This window comes from Triticum aestivum, chromosome 3A (genome assembly GCF_018294505.1).
Source record: "Triticum aestivum cultivar Chinese Spring chromosome 3A, IWGSC CS RefSeq v2.1, whole genome shotgun sequence".
In the NCBI taxonomy this organism is placed as follows: Eukaryota; Viridiplantae; Streptophyta; class Magnoliopsida; order Poales; family Poaceae; genus Triticum; species Triticum aestivum.
In genome coordinates, this window is record NC_057800.1 from 693,201,609 (window position 1) to 693,211,762 (window position 10,154).

Genomic DNA, 10,154 nt, shown 5'->3' on the forward strand with positions numbered 1-10,154 from the left:
CACCAGATTACCAGGCCTTCGTGAAGCAATGTGTTCATATGAAATGCAATATGTTCTAATGTTTTTCATGACCCGCGAGTCGTGGTACGACAATTGATAGGAACCAATATGAGTGTCTTTTATTTTACTTGTTGACCTACGTGTCAACGAGTGGCGACAGGTGATAATCATGCACCAATGGACCTCGACTTGGTGCCGTATGTGAACAGGGAGTTATACACCAATATGAGGTTGAAGAAACGTCGTGCAAAAAGATTATACACATGGAGAAGAACAGTTGTGTGACTGTAGGATAGCGATTTTGAAGTTGCTACCACGGTAGAGTTTTTTTTTGCTGTAAAAGTACTGCCACAGCAGAGAATTGAAACTGATACCACAACAGGGGTCTCCTGTTGAAAAAAACTGCCACGACAGTGTCGTGCGTACGACCATCTATGATCCCTTTGCGGTTCGACTAGAGGCATGAACAAGCACAAAGAGCAGGATTAGCAGGAACACACGAGGTAACCCAGGTTCGGGCCGCTGTGAAGCGTACAGCCCTACTCCTGCTTCGTGTATTGGATGTGTATGAGTCTAGTTACAAGGAGCGCACGTCCGGCAAGGTGCCTAGGAAGTGCTGCTACGCGTGCAAATGGACAGGGTTTCGACCTTTGTTAAGGTAACCATGGGCCTCCTTTTATAGACTAAGGGGTCACCATAATGGCAAAATGGTAAATACACACTGCAGATAGTGGCTACAGTGCCAAACACCTAACTCTGATGGGTTAGACAAATGCATTTAATGCAATATGAGGTGTCTTGTGGATGGAGCTCTCCGGCAAGGTTGGTCTCTCCTTCTGTGTCGTTCGCCCATCTACCTTTTTTTCATTTGACACATCGTTTGGACGGGTGTCATTAAAGTTGTATCTTCGGTGATGAGCTGTCACGTGCCCAGATAAGTCTCACCTAACTACCTGCCCCGCTCGACACCTAATTGACAAGTGACGACCTGACCGATGAGGTGGAACGGTGGCATGGTAGTGGGATTCTTGCCGGGCTCGGAGCTTATCGGGCTGGAATCTTGGCGAGCTCTCCTCGGCAAGGATCTTGCCGGGTCTTCGAGCTGTATCTTCAATATTTCTAATCTCTGTTTTGGAGATCTCCTTTGTAGTTATTGTAATCTAGTCTTGAGTTCGGCTTTTGTTATCCTTCGACAAGCCTTGCCATCGGGAAGGCTACTATTCCATGTGCATAAGTCTGGGGAATTAAGGACTCCATTCTTAATACACCGACATACAGGCATAACAAAAACTGCTGCCACAACAAAAAAAAATCCTAAAAAACACCGCCATGACAGGATTTCACGAAGAAGGTTTCGACGACGATCCAAACTTCTTGAACATAAGGGGCTATACCATGTCACTAAATAACGAATTGCTTGTGATGTTAATCCACTTTTATGCAGCTTGTTTAATGTGCGATAGACGTGTTTTATATGGTGATCCTTCACAAAAAATATCAAGTAATTAGTTTTCATCAAAGTGCAGCACCGTCTTGCACAACAAACCACTTGGTTGTCTTGACGAGTTCAAGGTCGTCTTGAAGTTCGGAACATACCCATCGAAAGGAGACCAAGAATCATATGAGATATGATCAGCACGCTGACATACTTATCTCATTATTCTGTCATCGGTGATGTCACATCAATGTTGGAGTAAGTGAGTCGTGGATCTTGAATCGCCAATAATCAATAATGAGGGATGTTGATTTTAATGAGAGCATACTCTGATTAATTATTATTTTGAGATGCATAAATTATGAACAAGTCTCTAAGTGTGTTTGCATTTTCGTTGTAGATAGAATGGCATGCAATCCCACCTTTGCACAGCTCCCTTTTCTTTGAAAAAAATAGTTGCAACTAGCAACAACTTTAAAGTTTTGCACCGTAATCAGAGGATTGTCCTCGAAGGTGCCAAGAAAGAACACATTCTAGAGCAGATTCTCGTTGACGCTCCACTAGATGACTCCACTCAGGATGATGAAAATGTTTATCATCCTAAGAGTAACGACTACAAAGCAGTACAGTGTATCATCCTTGCACCCATGGAGCCAGAACTTCAAAAACGTTTTGAAAACTATAATGCTTATGAGATAATTGTGTAGTTGACAACTTTGTTTGGGCGGTAGGCAAGAGCTGAAAGATATGAGATATCCAAGGCATTGTCCAAGTGTAAGATGAAAAAAAGGAAATTCAGTGAGTCGGCACTTACTCAAGTTAACTAGGTACTGGAATCAGTTGGTGTCGTATGTGCGAGCACTACACCCGGGAGCGAGGGACACCCCCTCTTTGCTTGGAGAGGTGCTGCCACACTCACAGTCTAACCCTAACTCATGATGATGAGCAAAAGGTGACACAATAGTTTTTACCCATGTTCGGCCGCTCAGAAGCGTAACACCCTATGTTTTGTTGCTTGTATTAACTAGAGGATGGTGGTGATTACATTGGATGAGATAGAGTCCTTCTCTCTGAATTGCTTGAGGAGGAAGAAGAGAATGCGGCTATTGTCAGGAACAACAAATGCCCTAGCTCTGCGGTGTGCCATGGTATGAAATGTTTCAACTCTTTTAGGTGGTTAGGGTCCTCCTTTTGTAGTCACACAAGGGGCTAGCACATTAGCCGAGTACAACTGTGTTCCTACCACATTAAATGCGGGTATATGTGTTGCCGGACCCTTGTCGGGTAGGTGAGACACCTATCTTGTCACATTGCATGCTGGTGAAGCCCTTTTACGTGACACGTCGATGGTGAGGTGTCATGCGCCTAGTAAAAAGGGGTGATGATTCACCCTGGTCTTCATCTAACCGTCGTGCGGTGGTGCTCTTCGCACGACAGCTCACCCACTCCGTTGTAGGTTGTGGCAGGCCTGTGAACTAGGCTCACCACTGTAGGTTGTGATAGATGTAGCTGTCACGCTCGTAGGCCATGTTGGGTGGCGTTGACGGGTCATTGTCAGGGCAGGAGCCGTTTAAGGGGGTACTGATGCCGAAGAAGCTGTTGGTGCGAGGAAGCCACATAGTCCTTGGCTGCTCTCGTGAAGTAATCTTGGTCTTGGCGTTGTCAATGGTGTGCGAGTATTTTCCTAGGGTGATGTTCTTGTTAGTGATTGTCTTCACAAAGATCTGTATCTTGAGGGCACGTCTTGACAAAGATCTGCATTTCTCCACGTTGTTGAGAGGCAATGTGAATGATAGACTCCTTGTGGATGTTGTTGTCAGCAAGGGTGCGTCCCTCCTTAAGCTACTTGCCTGCAGAGAGGAGACGCTTGTTGCAAGGAGGAAATCCCCTCAGTTTTGGATCTTGATGAAGATCTGCATGCCACCTCAAAGGCGGTTTAGCCTTGTGTTACCGGGAGGTAACCGATGCTAATGTGCCAAGTGGGACTGTCATGGCCCTGGTTGATGGGCATGTGAGACCCTAGTTCTCACGGGATCAACATTTGGAGGCTTTGAGCAAATTTTCATCCGAGCTGATAGTTGATCTTGTCTTCGCGTCCCTCCCACTTAGCTATAATGGCTTTATCATGAATTATACCATGAATTGGATGAACAAGAGTGTGAATGAGTTCTTCAACATGCTCAAGACTGCATAAATATGTGGAATACATAAGGACGTCAATCATGTGATGATGATGCACAAAATGACCAGTTTTAAGAAGGACAAGGTCATGAAAAGGGGCAAATCCAAGAGTGCCGGTAAGACGGACGCAAGTGAAAAGCCTAAGGGTGGCACTCTTCCGACACTTAATGTTTCTTTTGTAATGAGAAGGGCCATTGGAAGAGAAACTGCAAGAAATATTCGACAGATAAGATGACAGTCCAACTCAGATATGAGTGTCATATGGCAGGTCGGAACCAACACCATAGGTGGCGAGGGCCTCTCATCGTCACCTCGCTCAACAACATCTCTGCCATTGCAATCTCTAAAGAAAATTTATATTCAAAAAATGGAAGGAGTATTTAATACTTTGTTGTAGCTATGCAAAAGTGAAGTCAAGGATGATGTAAGTGTGCAAACAAATAGTAAAATTTACAGAAAATCACATTGAATGTAAACTGAAAAAAGAGAGGGCGTTTTCATACACGGCCAAAGCGACACTGAAAAATAAACACCAATTTCTCCCACGCTGCAGCAACCCCCCACCGCGGCCAGATCCCGCACATCTGATCTCACTGAGATCCACCCTGCTTCCCGGCGGCCATGGCCGTGCCGTCCGCCGCGCCCACCCCGCGCTCCCCTCGCCCGGACTCATCGGCGGCCGCCGACGCGTCGGCCGACGCCGCCCCGTCCCTGGACTTCGGCGACCCGGCCTCCCTCGCCGCCCTCCGCGGCCTCACCGACGCCGGCGCCGCCACCCGCCTGCTCCACGAGTGCGTCGCCTACCAGCGCGCCCTCGACGCCCGCCTCGACGCGCTCCTCGCCCGCCGCCCCGACCTCGACCGCGCCGCCGCCTCCCTGCTCCGCTCCGCCCCGCCGCTCCTCTCGCTCGCCGCCTCCGACGCCGCGGCCCTCAGGGAGTCCTCCTCCTCCACCGCGGCGCTCGCCGAGGCGCTCTCCTCCCGCGTCCGCCACCTCGATGCGGCCCACTCGCGCGCCGAGTCCGCCCTGGCCCGCGCCGAGGCGGCCCTCGACCGCTCCCGCGCGCTCGACGCCGCGCGCCGCGCCCTGGCCGCCGACGACCTCGCGGCCGCCGCCACCGCCGTGCACGAGTTCCTGGCCATCGACGCGCGGTTCCCCACCGACGACGACCTCCGCCGCGACCTGCTCGACATCAAGCGCCGCCTCGAGGGTCTCGCGCGCCGGAGGCTCTCCGCCGCGGTCGACGCCCAGGACCACCCCGCCGTGCTGCGCCTCGTGCGCCTCTTCCCCCTCCTCGACCTCGCGCCCGAGGGCCTCCAGGTCTACGTCGCCTACCTCAAGAAGGTGGTCGCCCTCCGCGCCCGCGCAGACTTCGAGCACCTCACCGACCTAATCTCTGCAACCCAGCCTACCTCGGAGCGCCCTGATTTCGTTGGCTGCCTCACCCGTCTCTTCAAGGATATTGTGCTCGCTGTTGAGGAGAATGACGCGGTGCTTCGTGAGCTACGGGGTGAGGATGGTGTTGCCTATGCCATCATCGAGCTGCAGGAGGAATGCGACTCGAGGGGCACCCAGATCCTTCGTCGCTATGCTGATTACCGAAAGCTTGCCCGTCTTTCGTCAGATATAAACTCCTATACCAAGAATCTTCTCTCTGTCATGGGTTCTGTCACCAATGCCGCAGGTGGTAGTGAAGGGCCTGACCCCAGGGAGGTTGAGATTTATCTAGAGGAGATTCTTGCATTGACACAACTGGGTGAAGACTATACTGAGTTTATGGTGAACAAGATCCGTGGACTGAGGGATGTCAAGCCTGAACTCGGTCCGCAAGCAATGAAAGCCTTCCGTAATGGTAGCTTCAATAAAATGGAGAAGGATTTGACTGGGTATTATGTGATCTTGGAGGAGTTCTTCATGGTGGAAAACATAAGGAAGGCCATCCAGATTGATGAGCCAGTGCCTGATGGTCTCACGACCTCAATGGTCGACGATGTGTTCTTTCTACTGCAGAGCTGCTGCCGGCGGGCAGCATTCACTGCAAGCATCAACTCGCTACTTGCTGTGCTTGGTGGGGCAACGAGCCTACTAAGCAATGAGTTCCAGGAGGCACTACAGTGGAGAATGAGGGAGCCAAACTTGGGCGCAAAGCTCTTCTTAGGTGGTGTTGGAGTTCAGAAGACCGGGGAGGAGATTGCAACTGCGCTGAACAACATGGATGTGAGCTCAGAATATGTCCTGAAACTCCGCCATGAGGTCGAGGAGCTCTGTGCAGAGGTGAGTTTATTTTTGTCTCCTTCTACCTGTTTGTGTATGTCAAACACTGGCACGGATTTGGCAGTTAAGCTCTGTACACATTTAGTTAAGATGAACTCAATTCGATAGTATGCTTCTTCTGTGTGTTCTAGGTTGCCATTTTTTAAAGTAGAAGCCCACAATATGGTGACATTCTCTAGAAAGTACTGTTAGTAGTATCATTCTGTCTGAACAGACACAGACTGTTTCAAATGTTAAGGGTTGCATGCACCTTCTTTGAACTGCAAGCTTAGTTAGCTCCAACTAGTTGCTGTGTTGATAAATCCTTAGGCACTTCTCATATTTTTGTGGTTGTAAACTTGTTTACTCGACGCTAATCAAAGTTGTGGGCCAGTGGCTATGATAATGTGATGACTGCTGCCATATCGATAGAAGAACAAGAAGCTATGAGCTCACTAACTTCTTATCCTGTTCCCAATACATTTATAGACAGAAAATGATCTCAACCATTCACTTTATTCCATGTGCTTGATCAATATGCCAAGTAAACTGAAATAGTTCCCTCACATCTGTATCAGATTAAATACCAGTTTTATAAATTCTTATACTGTTACTGTCTCTTAAGGACCTTTCTATATACTTAAGGGTTTCAATAGTTCCAATGCAATTTCTGTGTCATGTGCTTATGGTTACTATCAATTTATGACCAATTTGATGAACCAGTAAATTTGTGTAATAACATAGCATCGCAGTTACAAAACACGTTTACTGGTATCCACAGTACCATTATATTCATTCTTGCAAAGGATACACCACAAATCCTCTTATGAACTTTAATATCTTTGGACATGATGATCAACATGATTGGCATGGATAGAAACTTCGATTGTTGTCCTCAACTCAAAGAGACCCAGCACATGTGTTCTGCTGTCTCCTGCAAAGTGCAAAGTAACAACACATGGTTCTGGAAAATGCATGTCTGCATAGTTGTAACATAAATGATAGTAGTAGGCACAATTTCTCAGTCTTGTTAATTGGACGATTACACACATCAGTTTGCATGTAACCCACGATTTTTTATTTTGCAATCTTCGTTGGTGGAATGAAGGTTCCTGATGACTCACGAGCATCTCCTTCTGATACTTCTGATTATTGAACTACATTTAAATGAAAAGTAATAATATCACGTATTATCTGGAACTCACTGCAAGCAACAACAAACGAAAAAGGTGTAACTATTTGCTTATAAATCTCAACTTCAACAGAAGATAATAGTACCAAAGATTATTGTATATTTGTATTATGCTTTATACATGCCTAAAAGATATAGTACATCCATGGCGTCGACAAGTTTTCATTACTCTCCCAGCTGTGCAGCCTTTCCTAATGTTGTGTCAGGGGTTGTTCCACCTAACATTACTAGTGCTTCAGTGTCAGCTAAACAGTTCTAGTAGGGTAAATTAATATTCGTAAACATAGGTATACTATTACAGGTGACAACCCTGAACCCTTGCTCTGCACCATGCTGCCTAGGAGCCCTCCTTTGAAACTAAAACAGCCTGCCTACAACAAAACAGCTTAAATGATTCAGTGCTGAACAAATATATCTACATCAAATAAGCTTAACTGAATCATCTTTGCATTTGTCAGAAAAATCTTGCAACGGAAATAGCATTGTCAATTAAATATTCATTGCGAATGCCTGTCTCACAATCATCTAAAATCAATATCTTGATGATTCAAACAAATTCATGTTATTAATGTTGATTCCTTTAGGTTTTTGCATACTGCAAAACAAAAAAAAGATTTACAAACTGCAAGGAGATTGCAGTTGAAATATAGTCCTCTCCTCAGCACTTCAAGTTGACAAATAACATAATTTACACAAATCGCTGGTTAGAAAGAAGGAATTAAGAAACAGAGATAATTGAAGAACAATATTACAAGAATAAAATTGGATACCCCAGTAAAGCACATTGCCATATATACTCCATTCTGGCAAATTGAAAACCTTATGCCTTGGCTGAATCTTTTGACGAGCTATCTTCAAATTGAATTTCTATATTTATGAAATAAGACTAGGAGCATTGATCATGAGATGCTTGATTGTCAGGTTTATAGTGTTTTCCCCTAGGTGACGTCTTATATTTGGGTGTTAGCTATTGTGCTTGCGGTCAACTGGCCACTTCTGAAACATAGTGTGTTACTTCAAACAACAACTTTAGAACATGTGGTTTACCCCAAATCAATGTGATTACAGAGTATGTGCGTGTTTAAAATCTGTTCACATTGCAAACACACATTAATGGAATATCTTGTTTGCAAAATCTTACGTGGTATTCCTATGTTTGCAAGCGGATTTCATCCTTTTATGCATGCAATCAATGTTTTGAAACTTTGACCACCAATGTACATAAGTATTTTTAGATTGTTCACATGGAAATGATCTTATCATATTATACTATTTACTAGATTGTCCATCATAAATTCTTACACATGATTACAGTTTCCCTTCCAACTTTTTTACAGTTTAATATATTCATTTTTTGGTAATAATAAGGGGGAGTTTCTCTTCCAAAAAAACACTACAGTTTAAATTTTGTTTGGTAATAAGAAGAGGAACTAATGCTCAAGGTATCTGTTGTACTGTATCCATATCCAAAGTGACAAGTAAAGAGATTGGAGGAAAAATATTCTCTTTTGAAATTATTGGAGCAATTAACTCACTTACAAATTGTATGGCTCTTATGTGTTGTTCCTCAAGTCCTCGATCTTATGTGAAACAGCTAATGGTTTGATTGAGCTATGGTAACTTAATCTCAATGGTCTTTTAGTCATCTCTGACAACTGAATTGCTCTGCTGCTTTTCATCACAGATTTTCCATGCTCCTGCTGACCGAGAGAAGATCAAGTCCTGTTTATCGGAGCTAGGTGAAATCAATGCTTCCTACAAGAAGATCCTTTATTCTGGGCTGGAGCACTTAGTGGCATCTATTGCGCCTCGCATTCGTCCTGTCCTTGACACGGTTACCACTGTTAGCTATGAGCTGGATGATGCCGAATACGGGGAAAATGAGGTGAACGACCCATGGGTGCAGAAGCTTCTCCTTGCAGTCGACACTAACGTTACATGGCTCCAGCCAATGATGACATCGAACAACTACGATTCCTTTGTGCACCTGGTCATCGACTTCATTGTCAAGAGGCTTGAGGTTATCATGATGCAGAAGAGGTTCAACCAGCTTGGTGGCCTGCAGCTCGACAAGGAGGTTCGCTCCCTGATCAACCATTTCTCGGAGATGTCACAGAGGCCAGTGCGAGACAAGTTCTCGAGGCTTTCCCAGATGTCGACCATCCTGAACTTCGAGCGCGTGTCTGAGATACTGGACTTCTGGGGTGACAATGCTGGGCATCTGACATGGCTGTTGACACCTGCGGAGGTGAGGAGGGTCTTAGGGCTTAGGATCGACTTCAGGCCCGAAGCGATTTCTGCTTTGAGACTCTAACCTGTGCATTTAAAATACACACTTGTCACACTATTGTTCATTTGTATGTGATATATCATGAAATGTTTTCCCTGTTTTTGTCCTCTTGCTATCGTGGATAATCCCACTTTAATCCTTGTTGAAATAGTGATTATATATGTTAGTGAATTTGTCGCGTTAACTTTGGGAGATGTGTGTATGAATTTGTAGATACTATATGTCAAACCTATGTGTGTGGTAATGCTGGGTGTAACATTTTTTAAAGATAATGTAATAATTAGTTAATTTTTTGAGATAATTTATCTGAACTTATAGCACTTGCTTGATTTTTTTAAAATTTAAGAAGTTGAAATTTGACGAGACCCTTTCTTGATGAAGAAGATAATTTTGGCCGCCTGGAGTATTTGGATCATCAATGATACAGGTGTTTTGCAAAATGGAAAGGGTTGGAAGTGAGATAAATTTTTACAGCTAGCCAACCCGTGTTTTTTTTCTTCGTAAACCTTTGTGCGTATTATCAGATTTCTGTAAAATGTGTTCATTTGCTTGCCCTAAGATGTGTGACTTGATTCGAACTCTCCAACTCTTTATCGAGTTACCGTGGTGACCGAGGGAAGGAGATGGTGGCGAAGGAATTAGGAAAAAAAAAAGGTGGAGTCAGTAGGAAAATAGAATAAACAATACTCCCTGCGATCCAAAATAATTGACGCAGTACAAGATAGTGCAACTATATATTGCACTCTTACTTTCCTAGATCCTCACAGATACATCCTACATACAGGAGACATGAATAAAAGGTA

The 10,154-nt window shown here is 44.9% G+C and overlaps 1 protein-coding gene across 1 annotated transcript; it reads left to right on the plus strand.

Annotated features, from left to right (window-relative positions):
- Positions 1 to 4,160: 4,160 nt before the first annotated feature.
- Positions 4,161 to 9,671, plus strand: LOC123063275 (conserved oligomeric Golgi complex subunit 4). Its single transcript, XM_044487016.1, has 2 exons — positions 4,161 to 5,890; positions 8,746 to 9,671. The coding sequence occupies exons 1-2, from the start codon at positions 4,238 to 4,240 to the stop codon at positions 9,373 to 9,375; spliced, it is 2,283 nt and encodes a 760-aa protein (XP_044342951.1). The 5' UTR covers positions 4,161 to 4,237; the 3' UTR covers positions 9,376 to 9,671.
- The last annotated feature ends 483 nt before the right edge of the window (positions 9,672 to 10,154 follow it).

Bases quoted from the DNA above. Each gene is read 5' to 3' on its own strand.
- LOC123063275 (XM_044487016.1), top strand. From the start codon at position 4,238: ATGGCCGTGCCGTCCGCCGCGCCCACCCCGCGCTCCCCTCGCCCGGAC. The intron at 5,891-8,745 runs GTGAGTTTATTT...TTTTCATCACAG, and splicing joins TCGAGGAGCTCTGTGCAGAG to ATTTTCCATGCTCCTGCTGA.